Source organism: Mesitornis unicolor, unplaced genomic scaffold (assembly GCF_000695765.1).
Source record: "Mesitornis unicolor isolate BGI_N332 unplaced genomic scaffold, ASM69576v1 scaffold28616, whole genome shotgun sequence".
Lineage (NCBI taxonomy): Eukaryota > Metazoa > Chordata > Aves > Mesitornithiformes > Mesitornithidae > Mesitornis > Mesitornis unicolor.
The window spans coordinates 15409-37478 of NW_010190758.1; the positions used below are offsets into that span (position 1 = coordinate 15409).

The 22070-nt window shown below is 36.9% G+C and overlaps 1 protein-coding gene across 1 annotated transcript in view; it reads right to left on the reverse strand.

The window, feature by feature from the left end:
- Nucleotides 1-178: 178 nt before the first annotated feature.
- Nucleotides 179-22070, reverse strand: part of ATP11A (ATPase, class VI, type 11A) — a gene marked incomplete at its 5' end in the record, with an annotated part of 27789 nt that continues 5897 nt past the window's right edge. The window contains 11 exons of the mRNA XM_010186517.1: nucleotides 179-688; nucleotides 7930-8095; nucleotides 9946-10049; nucleotides 10366-10431; nucleotides 13520-13543; nucleotides 14115-14250; nucleotides 15707-15834; nucleotides 17438-17497; nucleotides 18436-18581; nucleotides 18838-18940; nucleotides 20189-20363. Coding sequence (XP_010184819.1) covers nucleotides 431-688; nucleotides 7930-8095; nucleotides 9946-10049; nucleotides 10366-10431; nucleotides 13520-13543; nucleotides 14115-14250; nucleotides 15707-15834; nucleotides 17438-17497; nucleotides 18436-18581; nucleotides 18838-18940; nucleotides 20189-20363 — 1366 coding nt within the window. The remainder of the gene's footprint in view (nucleotides 689-7929; nucleotides 8096-9945; nucleotides 10050-10365; nucleotides 10432-13519; nucleotides 13544-14114; nucleotides 14251-15706; nucleotides 15835-17437; nucleotides 17498-18435; nucleotides 18582-18837; nucleotides 18941-20188; nucleotides 20364-22070) is intronic.

Genomic DNA, 22070 nt, shown 5'->3' on the forward strand with positions numbered 1-22070 from the left:
AATATGCTTTAGGAGACTTTCACTGGAGATAACTGAGGTCATTGCTTCTGGCTGAAAATTAAAACTGTTGATCTCAAAATGTAGGTCACTGACTGAAACTATGCACTTCAAGTAACAAAGAAAATGACTAAAGAGGACAGAAGCAGTAAATGCACAAAAGTCTTGACACAGGATGAAGAGAATGTTTTAGTGCTACCAGTCTCACAGTACCAGACTGTGCAGATTGTTCATTGCTCCAGTAGTTCAAAACATAAAAAGAGGTCTATTGGCCTGGAAGGGTTCATACTTCTAGCTCTTGATCCTGTTTGTCTGAACATTACCTCAGACAGCAAGAGCCAGGTATAGTTTAATATATTTCTGTGACATGTTTGTTTCCTGAAAAAAGAAATAAACAAAAATACAGTTTTTAAAGGCTTGACTTGGTGTTCTGTCATACAGACGTTTCCAAACCTGACCCACTGTAGCGGTAGCCTGCACCGGAACGGCAATGCTTATTTGAATAGCCAAAGACAGATGGAAGTACTGAATAATCAATGCCTCTCCAGTGCGTAAACATCATTTTTTTAGAATGAGAATTAGACCTTCTTGCTGGGGAATTGCTGCAGTCACTGCTCCTGTATCTTGGGCTTTTCAGACAGGCAAGAGGTGTGAATTCTGAGATGTGCTCCCGACAGTGCCTCGATGCATTCTGTTAACAGGAAAAAAAACCAAATACACAGTAAACAAATAATTTGGGCCATAAAAGTCTACAATTTGTGTTCTTTCCTAGGGCCATTGTGCCCTTGATATACTAATGCCTTTCACTAGATCACCACTCTGGCTATGTTTCATGAAAAGGTATAAACTCTCGTGTTGTTGATCAATCAACCACTTTCAACATGATTAGTTTTATATTGAGATCTACAGAACCAGACATAATTTCACATATAATCTCTAAACCTGATAATGGGCTTTTTAGAGAACAGATGAGTACACAAGGGACTGCTTTCAAGTTGAATTGTTTTAAATCAGGTATATATTTCCTTTTCCAGTCTCTCCTGGTACATCTTTTTAGCTCTGAACTTTTTTTAGTCAGGATTTCTTATGGGGAATTTAAAGACAGAACAGATTCAAGTACTTTGCCCTGTACTTCCAAAGAGAGGGAATTCTTTACAACAGGTTTGTGCTATCAGATGGAAGTTCCAGAGGTTTAATGCACTTCCTTTGTACTTCTAAGCAGTATCTGATTTTGGACTTGCTTAGGTTAACATGCAGCCTCCATACAGGCAATTTATACTACACATCCCAATACCACCTTGGTCTCATTGTCTGTTAAAATTTACCACTCCACACACAGTGGCAGAATTGGCTTTTCCACTCAGGAAATACTGAGGACTACAGTAGCTCCACGGCTGCGTGACAAGACCCTGGAACATGTACACAGACTAAAAGAAAACTAGCACAGCACTTTCCCCAATGAGTTTATCTAATTCTTCTCACTATATTGACATATAATATCCAGGTATAGAGGTATGGCTATTATGTGACAGTACTTAAGATATAAATGCATTATAAGCATGATTCAAATCTATGTTACCAGTAACTCTCTCCATGAATGCTATATGAGTCAGTTAATTCTCTCTTCTTAACCATCCCCTTCCTCCTTCCCTGCTAACAGCAACATGGTAGCAAAAAGGCCAAAATCACAAAATAAATATTAATGATGTAGCTTATAGAAGTTGGGCTGAGATTTAATACTACAATTTTAATGTCAATCACAGGCTTGAAACACTACTCTTGCATAACCCAGAGTAATCAGAAAGCTCTCTTACAACAGTTACTCTTGGAGAGGAAAGTCAGTGAACTATACCAAACTACTCACTAACAGTGAGGCCTGGGTTCTTTTAAACACACATATAGACCAAATACTAACATTAATACAGAAAAATGTACATCATCAGTGCTTTGAAAATGTCAGAGGGAGTAGTCATACACTGTATGGTAACTATTTTTCCTATTCATCCAGCTAGAAAGTGAAGCATTTTAGTCGCCATACATATTTCTAAAAAGAAAATGTTTTTTTCTACACATAGCTCCAAGGCAAACACTTTCAATCAGCCATTCCTGAAGCTACTCAAGAAAGCTGGGGTTTTCTACTACTACTTGTCTAGCAGTCTTTAAATCAAAAGCACCCCTCACTACCTTGAAGCCCTACAGCCCATACCAGCACATTACACAGCATTTCTCCTCTTCACATATTGATAACTTTGCACCCTCACTTGGTTCCTCGTGTGCTGCTTTTGGGGTCAGGAGAGCATGAAGGGACTGGCGCAAATACAGCACCCAGATGGGAATGTATTTTGAGTAGACAGTGTACCTTCTTACTTACACTTCTTTGTGTAATCAGTGGCATGGCAAGGAGATGACGTAAAGCAGAGAACTTTATTCTGCTGCTCTCGTGTTTGGAGGATTTAGGAGCTCACCATTCATGCTGTGGTCTCGGGTATTTGGCAAGGCTACCACACTTCTCTCTCTGATCCGAGGCTGCAATGCAGCTATGCACTGGTCTATACAGAACACGTTACTGTGGTAGAGACTGTCAGATACAGAGCTGCAGTCTCCTGACCCAAGGTCCCATTCATAGGTAACTCACTTGCCTTTGTATGGTTATCTTCCTCCTTTACTGTCTGCATTTGGTCTATATATGTATTCAAGAGCATGAGAGATGATGGATAAACTGCTAATGAGTGAGAAATATTTCTGACTTGATGTAATCTACACCATGGTGTAATGTGAGTACACTCTGCAATAACAACTGCAGTTCTTATAGCAGAAATGTCACACAACACCTATACATAACACAATGTATTTCTAGGACTTCAATATAAGTATATTGATTCACTGTTTTGCTTACATGAGTAAATGTCTGAGACAAAAAGATCTTACCTGTGGCATGGAACACCTCTGGCAAAAACTAGGCTCTCCAAGTAAAACATTAGCAATATCAATACAAAATCATTAAGTAAATCAAAAACTCTGGAGGAAACAGTTGATTTGTAAATAGCACAGTTCACCAATAGCAATTAATCCAAACTGGCAACACGTACAGTACTGTTACCTAGCTTTGATCTAATTATGGCTCGGAAGCTGAAAGATTTCCTTCAAGAAGTGGCCCACCGCTGTTCGCCAGTGCATTTAGGGCTGTTTTATGTCTCCTACTCTTCTGCAAGGATGAGGAAAAACAGTGAGACTCTTGCTGAATACAAGAGGGAAATGCGAATGAATTGTACCATTTGGTACAAATGCAACTATTGTAGCAAAGTTCTGTAAAAGTGACAGGTTTTCTGATAAGATTTTAAAAGGTTATGCAGTGTAAAACAAGGTTTTCATTCCTCCATCCTGAGGTTAATCCTTTGAGCCACTCTGAGGATGTTTTTAACTCCATTTCAAACTCTGTTAAAAATACGTCATTACCAAAGCACTTAACCGTACCATGACTAAGCACTGTGGGCTGTGTGTCCTGCCCCTCTGACAATAACCTGTGCCGAATGGCTGAGGTCCCGGTGATAGGAGGTTAAATTGATTTCAAATTAAGGAGTGGATGTCCCGCTTCACTACTTCCCAGAACAACTGGTACACTGAAGGCAGTGCTACACACTCAGGCAATGGAGCCAGTGCTAAGGAAGGCTTACATACAGCTTAGTCATTACACTACAGGGAGAGAGGGCAGGGGAGTTACCAGAGTAACTTCCTCCACAGGATTCAAATATTGCAACAGCAAGATCCATTTCTTTGCCTTCCATAGAAGGAACACAACAAATGACCAAGGCAACAATTTGCTGGTAACCAGTTTTTTAAGAGCCCTGTGTTCAACAGCAGCTAAGCCCATTGAGGAACAGAAGAATGATGAATTCCCAGAGAGGCTTTCCAAGGCAAAAGTACCACACTGGCTTTCCCCAAGTGCAGGAGAGGGTAGAGATCTCATAACAAGGCTGATGGGCTGATCTTGAGACTGAAGTTGGAAGTGAAGTAAAAAAACATCAGTCAGAAGCAAAGAGAAAAAGAAAAATATTTCTTAAAAAGAGATTAAAAAAACAGAGAAGTTATTTACACCTTAGAATATAAACACCTTGCATTTCAGCTACAAGATATTTGGGATTGCGGAAACACTGTCAAAGTGACAGTCACAAAAATGAAGAGAGGGTAATTTAAAGTGAATTTCTATTTTCCTTTAATAGAGCTGTGGAGCTTCTGCTATTGATGAAAGAAGAATAAAGAAAAAGGAAATATTATCAATTAATGTAAAGTGGATATATTAAAAAATATCCAATATCCTATTGCATGTTAAAAGTAAAGGCTGAAATAAAGCTCACAGCTGCACCATTTCCAGTTAAAGCACAAAATTCAGCTTGTTTCATTGAGCCAAAGAGTCACTGGGACTGCACATACAAGAAATGAGCAGATTTTTGGCTGAAATTACCAAAAGGCAACAGATTCCTCCAAAGCTTTTGCAGAATTAATGTTTTAGCCCAAGAAAGATAACAGTTCATACAGGTGTATAGATATATATATAAAAAAATACATGCACATATATATACATATACTTGTATGTACATATATGTATGTGTAGGCACATACATATATGTCTCTGTGTGTGTGTCTATATATGTATCTCTCACTGAAAAGCTCTCTCAAAAAAGCCCCACAACTATGTCTGGCATGTTTAAAAATCCCTGAATGATAATGATGGTAAATAATCACCCACCACACACTGGAGTGACTCAAATAATTGAAAAATTTAGAAGCGTAGGAATTGCTTCAAAGGCTTTACGTGATCTTATTACCTGAGGAGAACTAATTCAGTCACCTGGGAGACGGCTGCTAGTACTACATTAATCTTTTCAACTGTTCCAGAAGCCCTTTTATTACAAAGAAAGCAATACAGCTTATAGGAATGTTTTAAAGTAAGTTTAAAAAGAATTGTTTAAAAGCTCAGCTCAAACCAATCCTAAGGCACTTAAAAGCCAATTTTAGCCAGAATTTTCAATAGTGAAAAAAACTTCATGTATTTTCCCTGTGACTTAAATAATTGCTGTAAATTTTATTGACTGTATATTTTTGAAGGGGGAAAGAAGGAGGGAATGTATTTTTAAACTTAACCAGTTAAGAAATAAAGATATAAAATCTACAGTGGAAATCAACAGTCTCCTAGTATTAAGTAAAAAATCATCTTCTTGCAGACTGTAGGGAAGCCAAGATTTACTGACATTTCCGCTACTTTTATATTATATTAAATGTCATATTCTTCTGGATCTTGAGGTGTTTTCTTTCTAGAAAGAGCACAGAATTTCATAAAATGGAACATAAGGAGAGCTCAGTTTCAAAATGCCTACTGGACATAACTTATTAATAAAAATCTGCATTTCCTTTTATCACAGCAGAATGGATATATTAATATACTCTGAAGATCTCTTAAATGGTTTCCACTACCACATTTTCTGTATGACACTGGTAATATCAGCATAATCAGAATTATCACTTCTTCGCGGGGCAACTACTCCATTTACTCAGGTACAATGCAAGCACGACACACATTCACCTACACACAGACCAATGATTAAAATGGGGATCTAAGATTCTCGATGCTTTGAAACATTATGTAAAACTCAGTAACAACGGTGTCAAAAAATGGTAGTGATAGTGATGGATTGTGACAACGATTCATAGAATCGTGCAGATAAACAAACAGAAGGAGGAAAAAACTATACTAAAAAGTACTCTTCTTCAAAATATGGTTGGCATGAATCAGAAATGGAGGCAATGAGTATGGTAAATAACTTCTGATGAGAAACTTTTTACTGTCCTTTGAATGAAATTGCCAAGCATGCAGAAAGGCAGAAAAAAGTCACCTTTTGTTCCATTAGAAACTTAGACTGCTTGAAGTCTGAGAAAGCATAAAGATGGTGGACTGCTCAACAGAAAGGCACTGATGTTTAGTCTGATTTCCCCAGAAGGTTGTAGGAAGTAACCGTGCACATCATTTATGTTTAAAGCAAAGCAGCAGTTATTTAGACAAAGCAGATTGGAAGACAGGAAGAAACAAAGAAAGGGAAGAAGAAACACAGGGATATATCTGGTTAAAAGTCAAAGATTTTCTACTAAATATTAAAACAATGAATGCTGCCAGTGTTAAGCCCAAAGTCTGATTTAGAATTGATTCATTTTCCAGTACTAATATACAATGACTGTAAGAAATGCTGTAATACCTTTGTTTGGGGCCTTGTTTGCTAGCTTGTTTCTTTGCATTAACCTATCATCATTTGCTTTCTTTAGACTTTAAAATTAAGCATGCAGAACCTATACTGAGGTCGACTTCTTCCAGAAGTAGCAGATATGGCAAAGAGACATCTATTAATGATATCCAAATAGAAAGATGCTAAATGCTGATCTGCCTGGGAATGCTTTTCTGCCATTATTTATTCTTTCCTGTCCTCCTGAATTGGGGCATTTTCACAACTGTACAGTCACGGAAAGGAAAACAATGGCAAGGGGTTTTACTTTGCAGAATTTTTACCATTGCCAAAGGGGAAATTTTACTTTTCTTGGAAATAAAGTTCCTTTATTCCTTTCCTCTTAATGCAAAGTATCTTCTCAAATAAACATCAAACTGCTAGCTAATCCCTACACACACAGTTGCTGGTAATTCAGTATTTTAACCTACCAGTGGTGGCTGATGGGCTGAAAAGGGCAAGGGAATAACATAAAGTTTCAGGTTCAACGCTTCTACTGTCCTTCGCCTTCTAACATATATAATATATGAAAGTTTGTTGGGATCAAAACTGCAGGTAAAATTTTCTACTGGGGCTGCTTTCATGGCCTCAGTATAGTACCATGCAGCCCACAGGACTCAGCTTCCCTTTCAGCCTCAAGTCTGCTTACACAATTGTTTCTCCTTTTGGGCTTATCAGAAGAGAAGTAACAACAGATTTTAAAATATTCTACCCATTGGCACAGCAAGGCACATTTATGTAGAGACAATGTATCAAAACAGACAAAATGTAAGTTGAAATATAAAAGAGGAAATAATTATTAATATGAGTACGTTTTAATAGAGGTGTTTTTATAACAGGCATAGCATCAGCATAAAATAGTTTACTAAGAAAGTATTATATTGCACAGATCATACAATATGAACGTTGACATGAGTTGACTATGTATACCTTACCAGCATACTATATATTCATCACATTGATTTTAAGTAGATAATTTTTAGATTGATTCAATAATAAATACACATGCAGTTGTAGAGTCTTTTGGTAAAGGGTTGCAACTGCTTGTGCAAATTCATAATCTAAAGGGGATTTCAATAAAATCACATGCTCCCTTCCTACTTGCTTCATGTTGAGCTTAGCTTATTTTAGCTGGTTCTCCTTTTCAGATAACTACACTCAGCTTGCATGCAAAATGCTAAAGTGTCCACATTAGAGTTTCATTTATGCAGTAGAATGACTTGGTATGAAAGATAAACTTCAATTCAGGGGTGTGGGCAGTACCTCTGAATACTCCACAACAGTGGCAACAGCTGCTGTCTGGGCCAATGTAAGTGCCTTCTACCTACCCTCACCAAGATCCCAATCCCTCTACCCTTCTTATCTCAAGTCAGGAATCATGTTGAGCCATATGTCTGTCTCCCACCACCCTCACAAGCTAATTTCCCACGGTTGCTAGTAGAGAGGCACAGGGGTTGCCCCAATGTTCATGTAAATACCACTATGTAAATAACAGGCAGCTTCTTTCACCCTGCTGCTCAGAAGCAGCTGGTACAGAACCTGTGATATACACCACAGATGGGGAACTCCTGTTCTAATTTTGTCTCTAAGCTTGAAAGAGGTCTAATTATGACAGACTTGTGATACAAAAAACTAATTCTACAATGAAAAATATTGTTACCTGGATTCTTTCTGTTGCTGTAGGCCACAACTGTCTGCATAAGACCTTCTTGAGAACATCTGGAAGAAGGCTGACAGTTATGAGCAGAATTATACCCAGCCACGCAGGACCACTAGACAGCATTTGCATGAACACATAATACATCCTCTGATAATTGAGAAAAGGCCTAGGAGGAAAAAGATTAAATTGATATTACACTTCAATACACAAAATAAAGAATGGCAATGTTAAATATAAAAATTATGACACTGATTAACTACTGCATGTTCAACTTCCCAGTTTGTGGGACTTCATCCATTCCAGTCTTCTCAAAAGGAGATCTAAATATTTGCTGACAAGGGAAAACTGCTTTACTCTTGTCTTCCATGCTGTAGGAAATACCATGCTGTCCTCCCTCCCAAGCTGCCTCTCCCTTGCAAAGATAAACTAATTCACATTCTTATCCTGTTCATGCTCTTCCACCTACTCCTTATCTCACCCTAGATAATTTCCACTTTTCTTCTTGGTCTTCCACCTATTATTTTTCTTCTCTTTCCCATCACACACTCATTTGTATGTATCCTCACAATATCCATACTGAGCACACCTTTCTTCATACCTGCCAAGCTTCCCTAAACTTCTCTGATGGTTTCACATTATGCTCCCTAACCTACTCACATTTTTATTTGCCCCCACTTTCAACTGCCTTCACTTCCATGTTTCCCTCTATCTCCATGGCAGTTGTCTGGTCATTAAAATGTGATGGGAAACAGAGGCTATGCTTCCTGAGAGCAAAGATCAACGGACAGTTTGTAGCAACACTGCAGTGTAAAGCCCTCCTGCCAGTAGGGCAGTTTTCTTCTAGTTTTCAAAAATCTGATAGAAGTCTTTGCAATTTAAGAAGATAATCAAGTTAAAATACATTGCTGCATGCAAATAGTCACATCTCTAATACCAAGCAAGGCCAGCTGGAAAATATTAGCAGGGAAAAATATAACTTCTGCAGACTGTTTTCATTTTGATGCTGAAGAAACTGAGATCTGATCTTACTGAAAATAACAGAAGAGGCTACTGAATATCCAAGGAGTTGAGAGGTGGTTACTCATTTGCAAAGGACACACTGAAATACAAATCCTTACTCCAAGTTAAATGGCACCTTAACCACCATGCAACAATTAGGCTCCGCTTTCTCTCCGGTCCTCCAAAATGTTTACTTACATATACAAAGTAGAACAGTTCCAGCAAAAGAGGTTAGAAAAAATAACCTTGTAACTGGGCACCCTCTACAGGTGAGAAACATAAATTCAAGTTTCTGATGGCAATTAGGCATAGTAAGAACTTGAACCTGTTTCAACTTGACCTCCCTTCTCAAAAAAATCGGTTTTAGGTACACAGAATTTTTTAACAGAAAAACAAAGCACACTACTTTCAATTAGCTATGTCTAAGAGTTATACTAATTCTTAAAAAGCTTCTTACCAACTGTAGAACAAGTAGGTGCTCAGGCATCTACAGTAAATCTACTTTGCTAAATAAAGGGGCAAATAATGAGCTCAAACACAGGACGCCTGGTCATCCACACACCTTCAATGTTAGTGTCACTCCCTGGCCTTATTTTAGACTGCTACAGCCAGCTCCCTCCAAGACAAGCTGAGCAGATGCGTGGCCAGCCCTAAGCTGCACAGACATGACCTACTCTGTGACACTTTGCCTCAGATAGACACCCTCAGCTACTTGAAGCAACCCTTGGACTGCTTTTGACTGATATTGTGATAGCCCCATTGGCAGCCTGACATCTGATATTCATCTCTTCATAGTCTTCTGTAATAATATTTCAGCATCTATTCAGTGAAAGAAGAGCTGAGCATTCTGTAAATACCATTACTGATGTCTTTAAAATGTGACTGCTATTGGGAGTTCTGCAATACATAAAAGCTATTTTTAATTCTGTTTGGGAAAAAAAAGTGCAATATATCATGACTTCATAATAACTGTTTCTGAAATAACATTTGCAATGAAATTTACATTAGGGTTCATACCAAATAATTCCTCCCCAGAGCAGAGAAAAGACAATGTAGAATACCAGTGATCCCCAGATCATGAAGTGATTTATCCACGTCCAATAGTGTGTATCTAGTGCAAGCTGGAAAAAAAAACACAACCAAATGAGATTACATGGTGTCATTACTATCTAGCAGCAACAGAATACTCAGCAGATGAAATAAAATAAAACCCTTTGAAAAAAGGGGAGGATTCTACACAGTACTAGCTGAAAAATGTTTTTCAAAGTTTGAGCAGAGTTAAGAAGGCACAGATACCAAAATCTCTATTTAAACTATTTTAAATCTCATTTAAGTTAATACAACAAAGTATGGTCATGGAGAGAAACATATAAGTAAGCAGCAATTAGAAAACAAGCTCTAAGAAAGTTTCAGTGGACAAAATACAGCATACTTTACCTTCAATGTAACCGTGAATACAAGCACAGTAAACACCAGTGTTCCAAAGGTCCAGTTTCCAAACATCTATAAGAAATGGTCCAAAGCAGTTATAGGTAATACTGTCTACTACTTCACAAACTGTCCAGAATAAACCTCTTAAAGCTATGTATTGCTTTGTATCAGGAACTGACACTTATTTTTCACATGATCTATCCAATGCAAATTGTTTTGGTTTCTCACCCTTGTATGTACACACCTCAGATTTCATACAAACAGGAAAAAACCACAATCAACGTACTCAACCTAAAGTTCACAGGTACATTTCTTAATAAAAACAAAGTGTAGCACAGTTTACAGATCACTGAGATTTACAAACAAACTGCAGCAATTTCATTAATCTTCTTGACCATCATCTTTTCTCTGTCTCCTTCCTCTGCTGTCCTTGGTGTTCCATGATTTCTTAGGAGGTTCAACAGCGTATTATATAGATAAGTAACAGTACAAGAAAGAATGTGATAACCATCAAAGCCATGTAAGTACATCTATGCTCCACATGTATTTTAAGATAAAAACACTTGAATTGTGGTTGATTTTCTTCCCACCTGCATCATGAAATAAAAACACTTCAGGGCAGAAATTATCATTAATCCTGATGGAGGGAAGAATTGGTGGTGGTGAATATGGTCACAGAGGATTGCATGGACTGTAGCAGCTACGGGACAACCAAGTTCAGGATTCAGAGAAACGTTGGGAGAGTAAGCAACAGAGTGCAGAAAACCTTCAGCATTTTGGTCTAACTTTGATATCAAATATAATAATTGAATAGGGTCATGCCCTTGTTATAATATTTTGTGTACACTAAAAAAAATAATTAAAAAATCAGTGCACTTAAAACTGGACAAAAATCTGATCCAGGAACTTCAAATTATGCAAATGTTTACCAACTTTCTTCTTGCAGTTAATTTTTCACAAAATTCTCATGTCATATCTAGCGTCTCTTGGAGAGCCCAGTGTCAGTCTGTGCTTCTGCATACTGAACTGATGTGTCCGTATTTCCAATAAAAGCTGCTAGATTAAATACAAAAGTTGAAACAACCTTCCCCTATCTCTGTCAGGCTAGATAGAAAGCATTGGGCTGCAACCAAACCCTTTGCCTACCCCACTGTTTGGCTCAGAAAACAAGGTAATAGCACAGGGACACCAGACTCTATAAGACTGCTAATTTGGCACAGAGAAAGGTAAGCCGAGCAATATGGGATGGTGTGAGTTACAAAACCTCACAATGTCTTTTCAGTATTTACTAGCTCAAGATACAACTCATGTCTTCAGGCTGTGAATCATTCTTTTCTGTTTGTTAACATCTAGTTTATTAACAAGTATTTTTCCATGCTCTGCTCCAAGCCTATCCAAGGTTTCCACCCCTCCTGCAACTGCCATTATATCTTCCATGTTCCTATTCACTCTGCATCAAATCTTAAAATAAAAAAATCACGCTGGAAATACATATTATGATATGAGCAAGCTAGTGCCTTATTTTCTCCTTACCTTCCTTAGGTAGTTGGTCTCTGTATGTTTTTGCAACAATGTCATATCCAAAGTGGAACACCATACATAAAGCAGTACCACAAATTAATAACAACTAACAAGATGTAACTCTTTGGCATCTTAGTTTTGTTTACCAGGAAATGACTGAGGCAGGCATTTATGAAGAAAATGTCAGCAATTAAAAGTATACTTTTCTGTTATTCTAGTAACATCACTCTACAGCATGCAAACAGTTTCAAAGAAATTTCTAAGTACTGAGAAACATCCTGGGGGGGGATTATGTTTGGAAGCAAGCTTAACAGTACATAAATTTTAGTCTGACACAGGCATCAATCTAAGCGAAAGACATTGACTTTCTTCAGTTTTTACTAGTTTTGCAACAATGGTGATTAGTTCATTTCTGGAGGGAAAGAAGAATTCAAAATTTTTGCTTCAGCACCCATTTTAACAATTTGGAACCTAAACTCAGTCATCCTATATCACTGATGGTGATAACTGTTTCAAATCTTCAGATTTTTCATTGACTTTTTCCAGATGTGAGCATAATTTATATACTTGGAAATAACCATCAACACCAACTGGCATTCATGTATGTAAGAGCTCACATATGCATCTCTGAGTATTCCTGAACACTTAACATTTTCAAGTCTTTAAATCTAAAAATGCAACTCAAAATCTGTAAATTTAATAAATACACAGAAGCATGCATGCTGAATGATGATGAATTTTTCTAACCCATTCTGACACTCAAGAGTCTAATCAAACAATACATTTTACCACAAAATATTAACATGGGTATCTAGTTGTACACATACACATTCAAAATTTGGCAATCAGTCGCTAGTCTGGTTTTAGAGCTTTATCAAGAAGAATTTGATTTAATCCCTGCAACAGAAGTAGACTAAAATTTCAGAAAAGAACCCAGTCAGAATATTTGCAATACAAACCATTTACAGAATGTGTACAGGTATGAGAAGTCTAATTTTCAGGACTGAACGTATAAGCTAATGCAGAGTTTTGAACACCTAACAGAAAAAGCAGTGCTGCAGTGTACGGCTACATCTAACGGAAATTCATTCTGTCCTTAGAAAAGTTCTTTCTAACAAGTGTTTTCTTGCACTCTAAAAGCTCATTTCCCTGATAGATGTCACAAAGGTGGTATTTAACAATATTTGAATATTGCATTTCTAGCAGACGTGTATGTTACATATAGGCAACAAAATTGTGCCTAGTTTATTTTCTTTCATTTTGAGGGACTTTTCTGAAGTCATTAAAGCACTTTATAGCAAAAACTCTAATAAATTTTCTACAGCAGAGAGAGTCAGCAACAAAATGTAGGTTATAGAAAAGCACAGAACAAAACAAAATGCAAGGAAGCAAAAAGCCTACTTATTTTTTGAAGTTCACGGCTCTTTACCACACCTCATACACCTTAATGTACCTTATACTCTATGTAAGTTCTTAATATTTTAAGTATTTACAAAGTAGCAATAAAGAACATTTCTATCTCTAGATTTAAGTGATATTTTGAAATAACTATAGGAAATATTTAACTGCTCTTTAACAGTTTAATTAAAGAACAGTGAAAGATGAAATGGATATCACGACAAATCCACAATAGTCTTACCATGTGAGTGCTGGTTGTCATTAGCTGAGGATAGGAAGAGAAGCAAGTAGCAAAAAGAAAAAAAAGCACACAAATAAAACAGACCAAAATATCAATGGGTAAAATAAATAAAATGCAAAAGTTCTTAAAATTTGCATTCATGTGACTGCAAAGCAAGTAGAGATAGATTATTTTAAGCTGCCATATGTAAAAAATAGTTAAAATATTAAAAAGCTTGTTATATTTAAGCTCTTTTATGATCATTCATAACTACTCTATGAAGAGTCTCTTGATATGTTAATCAGGTATTCATTAGATGCATGTTAGGCACGAAACAGAAAAGTTACTATGTAATTCTGAAGGACTACTTGGAATTTACGGTATATATATTTCTTCTAGGTTGCATCTAGTCCTACGCCTCTGTTTACTGATACAGAATTCCTATTGGATAGTTCAGACTTTGCTAAACAGATAAGCCATCTATCTCACCGTAACTCATAAAACTGTTATCATCTCTGCTGGAAAACTCGAAGAAAACAATTAAACTATGGTCATAGCACACTCGACATTACCATAAGATATTACCTGTGATTGACTGATCAAATCCAACACTAACCTGTCCATTGCTGGTCACAATTGTGTTGTCAAACAAGAAATAGGCACCAAAGAAAAATACCACAGCATCAAACACTCCTAGAAATGTCCAATAAATAAATGCACGCCAGCGCAACAAAGCATTCTTGGCAACATCTCTGTGTAAAACAAGATACATGCATTCATTAGCAGCACGTTCAAAAGCTTAGACAAATGATGTCACTCATATTGTTTTCTGATGGAAAAGCAATTAAGAGATTGCATGCAAAACCACCACATTTCCACATTATCAACTCTCTACCACTTCACATCCACATCCTTCCTAAACCTCTCCTCTTTGTTTTCAATCTACTTTTTACTAAACCCATTTAACTGCTGCCTGTGATTCTGCTTATTTCAACTGTACAGAAAATTCTCCCATGATGCACTCATTTACTTCTCTATCTTTTTACAGAAGGTATCTTTTTTCTGGTATTTGCTGTGCATGTGATGATGCACTCAAGATTTTAAAAGTAAACACTAGAGGTCTCTGGAGACTTTGCTTTATTTCCCACGGGGTGCAGAACATTGTAACAAAACAAAATATTAATTTTATGTGGAACATGTGCTCAGAACACAGTTAAATGAAACCCTTGAATGACAGAAATGTTTACTATCAGCCAATACTTTCACCATATATACTTTAAAAACTGTCAGATGACCATATGAAGCCATTTCTCCCCACAGATTACCAATATACAGTGCAAAACCGTAGGTAGCGGCAGTAGCCTCATCTGGCCCAGAACAACTGCACTATTGCACAAACAGCTTAGCGATAGACTCTGTTAGATATCAAAAACCAAATATTTTTGAACAAATAATCTCTGCGAGCTTTGAAAAACCAAAAATTCTTCTGAATTACTAAACTGAAAAAATTTAAAATATAGAAGAGAAAATAAAAATGGGGGGGAGTTGGGTTTCAACAGTAATATCTTGTTCTCCTCTTCAATTTCATAGGTACAAACGTACCACTGCACTGATGAACCTGTGGGCATCTAATTTTGCCTCTCAAAAAATGTTTTCCCTTTGATTATCTACTGTTACTGCTCTCTAAAATGTACTGGGTTTGCAGCTACAAGAATCAAAACTGGGCACTGTTCCTCATTTAGATGGCCACATGCAGTTAATTGGCAAGAACTGTATTTCAAGTGACTAAGAATCTAAACCAGTCACAATTTCTATGCACAGAAGTGAGTCAACAACACACAGAGGACAAAGTTGGACACCACACATCCTATGATACAACACTCTACCACTCAGTCCTGTATATAGAAGAAACACACTGTTTTATCTTTTCTTAAATAAATCATATTTTTATTTGTAAAACAGCAATTTCTGGTTTGCTCTCATTCATTAATGTAGCAAATGAATGGTATGGATTGCAGTATGTAAATATACACGTGTGTCTATTGTAGCTTATGTCTATTTATGTGTGCGCTGTCTTCAATCCTTCTGTTGCCGTGTACCTGATGTTCTACTGCAACCTTGTACAGAAAACCTGAGGACTTTGGTTATAACAGAGATAGATTCCACAATTGAACAGTCAAACTTTGGGGCATAATTTATTAATTTTACCTGTATAGGGAAGGCTCTCTCTTGAGTGTGTCTGCACTGACATGCTGTTCCATTAGACCATACAAGAGGATAGGAAGGGAAGTGAAGCTGATGTTGTACAGTGTTAGATACGCAGTATCATATAAAGTCTGTAGATGGAAAAGAATTCAATCAGCTGGCTTTAATTTTAAAACACAATCCACTGCATGACACTTGGTTTCAAAGGAATGAGTCAGCTTCTTCAGAAAAACCAAAACCATGTACCTTCACAATAAAGGCAGATATCCCTGAACAGCTGCTCACTGGTGTAAGATACAACCCTGCACTTACATCCCATTCATCTGGAGGACAAAAGGCCAACTAAACCTATTTATGGTCTGGCTCCACAAATCGGCTCCTCCTATGATTTCAACTGTAAGACCAACTCCAAACTACCCAAACTAAACAACAGCGGATTCCTGTAGAGGCAGAAATTCCTCTCTGGCACATCCACCCCTGCTTTCATCACCTCCGTATCTATAGAGCATGGAGACATGCAGGGAGGAAGGGGGAGTACTCCAGAGGTTCTTCAGCTGTGAGTGACTGCCATGAGCTGTACAAAGAAACACCCCAACATTTCTCTGGTTCTTCTTCCAACTGAACTGCTTTTCCATGGATGTATCATCATTGTAACTAGCCCTCAAACTTACCACATCACCCCATAAAAAGAGTTGCTCATTTCTCTAAACCTATTTGCTGATCATTTTATGTCGTAAAAATTGCTGTCAACCACCCCATTTTTTATTCAGAATAATATTTAGCACTTAAAAAACCAGGATATTAAACTACATTTTTATCAACATGTGCATCTAAATCCTAATAATGCTTGACATAAATCTACAAAGTTTTCAATAGTCATGTGAAATTAAAACCAAAACAGTTCTGTCATTTCTACTCCTCCTGGAGCTTTCTTTCGAGACATCCCACAAATTCAAAGCAACAGTACTATTTTCTCCCAATTAAATCCTCTCTTGTCCAATTTAATCCTGAAAACTTAATCCGCTTAATCCGTCTAAGTCCAGTTATTCATTTCTTTGTTTTTCACTCCTTCATTCAGAAGAAAGAAGAGGTAGATTTTTCTGCACAAATCAGATGAAAGCAAGGGGACAAAGTAAATAAACAAAAATTTAGAAAGGTGAATACTGCATCCTCCCCAGTATTCTGGGTATGATGGTACCATATACAATGGTACTTTTCTGGCGAGGAGCAGTTCACTTTTCCTCTATCTTTCCGTGTTTATTTTTTCCTTTCAACTAATTGAATGCCACTATTTGTCTCAAGCTTGCAATTCATAACTGTACATGCCAGAGAAGTCTAGTTTATTCTTCCATTTTCATTCTGAATTCTAAAAATGAACAAGTAGTTTAATTACTTATCTTTCAGGATTGCCTCTGTCCATGTTCCATAAGTTTAAACAGTCTCTGCATTTCCCACAGACATGTCCCTTTGCATTGCCATTTCCAAATTTTGGTCTCCTGTATTTTTTGACTTTGTAAATAACATTGCTTTTATGATAATTCATGAAATTAATTTCTGAAACCTAACTGCAGTTGCCACTGAAAGCCATATGAACCAAAAGTGATGCTCTTTTTACAAGGTTAAAATAACCTAGAAATTTTCTCAACTGAACAGGCATAATGTTAAAGGATTCACTCTTTAATAAAAAAAATGCCAAAGAGGAAATGTGACAGTGAGGGAAAAAGAACAACTAACCTGTTGTGAAAACCCACAGAAGAACTGATACAAAAACTGAGGAAAAATGAAGCAGACATTCTGAAAGACAAAGTGACACAGTCATTCAGTGAAATATAAGCACTCAGTTATATGCTGTACAATGCTATAGCTATGTATATAATAGTTTTATAACACAAGTAATAGCAAACACTGCAGGAATAGTACAAACACATTAAATATCAACATTCTCATTTTTCAGTAGTATTGTTAAGAAAAACACTTCAAATATTTTCAAAGAAAACTTATAAAGGCTACAGTTTCAAAATTCAAGGGTAATGAATTTTGTGATCTAAGAGCACAGGTCACGTAAGGCAAGACAAGGCACAATCCACAGTAGGACACAAACTGTGATAAGCAAGCATGGATACTCTGGTTAGCATTGTTACCAGCAAAGTAATTTTAAGATGCTTCTAGCTGTGACCCCAAACTTCATCCTCTGCTAACTACACATACAGTGAAACACTAAGATCTTGGATTATCTTCTCAAAGTTCCTTTCTATAATCTTTCCCTGCTTACTGAAAGAACTTTGATTGGATCCCCATATTTAGATGTAACAGAACTGTCTAAATAAGAGGATGCTTGTTACAAACTTTATCCACCTATGCTACCCCAATGAATTTAGAAATCAATGTAAATTAAGTTATGCTAAATTATGCTCAAATACTATTTCCATCTTGATTTAAAAGGCCACTGTAGAGAAAATCCAGAAGGTACTGAAAATAAGTAGAACAGTCTGCATTGGAATTTGTAAGAGTGAAAAAGAGAGAAGACAAATTTTGCTTTTAAACATACCATAAATTACACAATCTACCTACATAAAAACAATAATCCCATTTCAGCTTTGCATCTGGAACTCAATGAAATCTCTTTATGGAATTATTGCTTTTTTGTACCACTGACCGCACAAACTGTAGGTAGTTAAATATTACCATGTAACTTTTTGAGATTTATGTCATTAGAATAAGCGTTGTCCTACCTTATAAAAGAAGTATTGCACAAGTTCAGATATCCTAATATAATAAAAATGCCCATGAACAAGCAACATTTTTTTCAAATGTTTAAATTTAGGTATTGCATAGTCACTGTTTCTCGCTGCTTGACGACCTTCTTTGCCAATGATTCCTTTAAAGAAAAGTGATGAAGCTGTTTAGTAACTGAAGAACTATTTCAAAGATACAATTACTTGAAAAATTATACAATAATGCTATGACACTGATGTAATAAGAGATCACCCCTGTACCTCATAATATTCCTGGGGTAAATTCACTAAGAGTTTTCTATAAAATGCATAACCTGATTCGTTGAGACTGCCTATTTTTAAGCTGTAAATGTTTTTTTGCCATTCTATTTGAGTTAATAGTCTAAAAAGCACACTTACCTATACCAACATGTGCTTCTAGAATCATACTGACATCATTTGCTCCATCACCAATTGCTAATGTGATAGGATGCTCCTTTGATAACTTAATCAATTTTACAATCTGGAAAAAAATAGTAATAGCTTGTAATAGTTTGCTTATTTTGCATGAGTGTACAATTAATTGAAAATTATCAACACAACATGGTTATATAAGAAATTCTGTGAAGGGATACAAAAGCAATATTGTGCCATGCAACTACCATGCATAAAGATCTCAGTATGAGTATCCCTCTACAGTAATCAATAATGCAGATTCTGGTAGTATCAACAGATAGTAGACTATTCAAAGCTCTTTAGGTTAAACCAGAAGTAATTAGTTCAGCTTATTAAATAAGTTCATTTATCAGCATGTATCAACCATAACATCAACCATTTCCTTTTCCAGGGGAAAGGGACCTGGGGGTCCTGGTGGACAGCAGGATGACCATGAGCCAGCACTGTGCCCTTTTGGCCAAGAAGGTCAATGGCATCCTGGGGTGTATCAGGAGGGGGGTGGTTAGTAGGTTGAGAGAGGTTCTCCTCCCTCTCTACTCTGCCCTGGTGAGACTGCATCTGGAATATTGTGTCCAGTTCTGGGCCCCTCAGTTCAAGAGGGACAGGGAACTGCTGGAGAGAGTCCAGCGTAGGGCTACAAAGATGATTAAGGGAGTGGAGCATCTGCCTTATGTGGAAAGGCTGAGGGAGCTGGGTCTCTTTAGTTTGCAGAAGAGGAGACTGAGGGGAGACCTCATTAACGTTTATAAATATATAAAGGGTGAGTGTCACGAGGATGGAGCCAGGCTCTTCTTGGTGACAAACAATGATAAGACAAGGGGTAACGGACACAAACTGGAACACAAGAGGTTCCACTTAAGAAACTTCTTCTCAGTGAGGGTGACAGAGCACTGGAACAGGCTGCCCAGAGAGGTTGTGGAGTCTCCTTCTCTGGAGACATTCAAAACCCGCCTGGACGCCTTCCTGTGCAACCTCATCTAGGTGTTCCTGCTCCGGCAGGGGGATTGGACTGGATGATCTTTTGAGGTCCCTTCCAATCCCTAACGTTCTGTGATTCTGTGATAAAATTTGCACAATATGTACATAAATCAAATTCAGGTGCACAGCTGGGTGCCATCTTAGCATACCATTATCTGAATTGCTTGCCAGTAGAAGTTTTCCCCTCTACCTCCTTTGAAAAGAAAATCTTCCATTTTAGAGGTTATAAAAGTGAATGGCAACATTTTAAGTTACCCTAATAAGTCATATAGAATATTAACTTTCAATATTTACATATGTGCAGAGCTAACAAACAATTACAAAATGAAATACAAACCTGTGCTTTTTGCAAAGGTGCCATTCGACAGCATAACACTGCACTGCAGTTTCTGCAAATTTCAAGAAAGAGCTCTCTGTAGTTACTAGAGCTCCCATCTTGTCTTGGTTTCATTATTAATGATAATGCTGCTCCATCAATAATTAAACCATAATCTTGCATATCAGTTGAAAGTCTGTTCAGGGATAAAATATAAACTAAGAGTCACTGTAAAATTTGGCAACAGTTCTTTTGTGAATTTAGTTAATGAAAAACAATGAGCAATGAATACTGCAAAATTAATATACTTCTAAAGGAAATTCACTGTATAGGTCTGCTATTTATGACATTCTAAAATTCTAGATTACGTTGACAATATTCAGTTCTTCATCAGTCCAAAGACAGAAATCTGATACCTCAGAGGCTTCACCAGTGAGTATGAGTGTACAATTAATGACCTTTCCGTTTCATTTGAAAAGGCTCCAAGAACTGCAATGAGGTAAACTGACCAGGGGAAGAAAGTTAATTCTGTGGCATATTCCAGAATATAGAGAAAGCAGTTAAAGGGAAAGCCCCTTGGTACTCTGAAATCTACTCTGATGAAGAAAATAACCTTGTTTTTCATGGGTCTACATTTAAGGAAGTAAACCGTGCTTTGAAGGAAATGCCTAAAAGAGATTTGTTGGTGAGGTAAGCCCACTGCCTACATTTACAGTATGCATACTTTGCACTTAGTGTGGTGGCTAAGTCCAATACAGGCATACCTGTAATTATAATATAATAATTATATATGTTATCTCTAATAATACAATATATAATTACATATATTAACCTATTGCCGGTATACCTGTAATAATTTGAGCATTGCTAGAAGTGCAACTGTGGTCACACGAAGCCTAGTTTTCCACAATAACATGTCCTGAACAGTGGGGAAAGATGGTCTACACTGAGTGTTGCACTACAAGAGCAGTTTTCTGTAGCACCCAGCCTGGCTATTTCACAGCACCCTTGCATTTGCCGGCATTACACAGCAGCCTCAGGCTCCAGCTCAGCAGTGAGTGTTGTCTAAACAAACACCGAGGTTTGTCTGTGCTCTAGTTTCAGTGCTCCAAGGTTATACTACTGTGCATGGGTTTTCAACAAACATGGTTTCACCAGGACCAGTGTTTGTGAGGAAAACACCGTATTTATAAATATTAATGTATCTTGAGCATTTCCATCTTCAGTATTAGAACACAAACTATTTTTGACAAATAATATAAATCACTGTAAACTACTGTAAACTATATTTAATAACAGTTCACAGATATTTTCAGCACTTTGTTACCATTGGCACAAGTAGGGCAACACCATTAGTATACAATGATATCAACCAAAAAAGTACTATTATGAAGTTCAGGCAATGTCCTGAATGTTTGATGTATTATAGTGAAAGATTTTCAGCCTGAATTTGAAACCTGCTATTACTGTCTTGGCACATTCTCCATCTCTGGAGCCAGACACACAAAATCCTGATGAGTCTTACTGTCTAGAAAATTGACATGGCACAAAAAATGTAATATATTTAAACATACCTTGTAAGATCTGTAGAACTTAAACTAAATGTAGTACAAATGACATAGAGAAATATGATTTAACCACATACACAAATGTTCTTGATTAGATCAATGGGGTTTAAGGTGTAAGAGAGCTAAGAAAAATGCTCTCGCCCAGAGTTTCAAGCTGTAAAGCTAAGACTTAGAGAAACTCTTTGCTAAAATAATATCACAAATGCTTGTTAGCTTGTTGTTCCTTTACTACAAACTTATGACAAATGCATATTAAAATATACTTCCTAGCTGTTTCTATATTAAAAAGAAAAACAAATCAAATATGCACCATTATGTCCGGAAGACCAGTAACT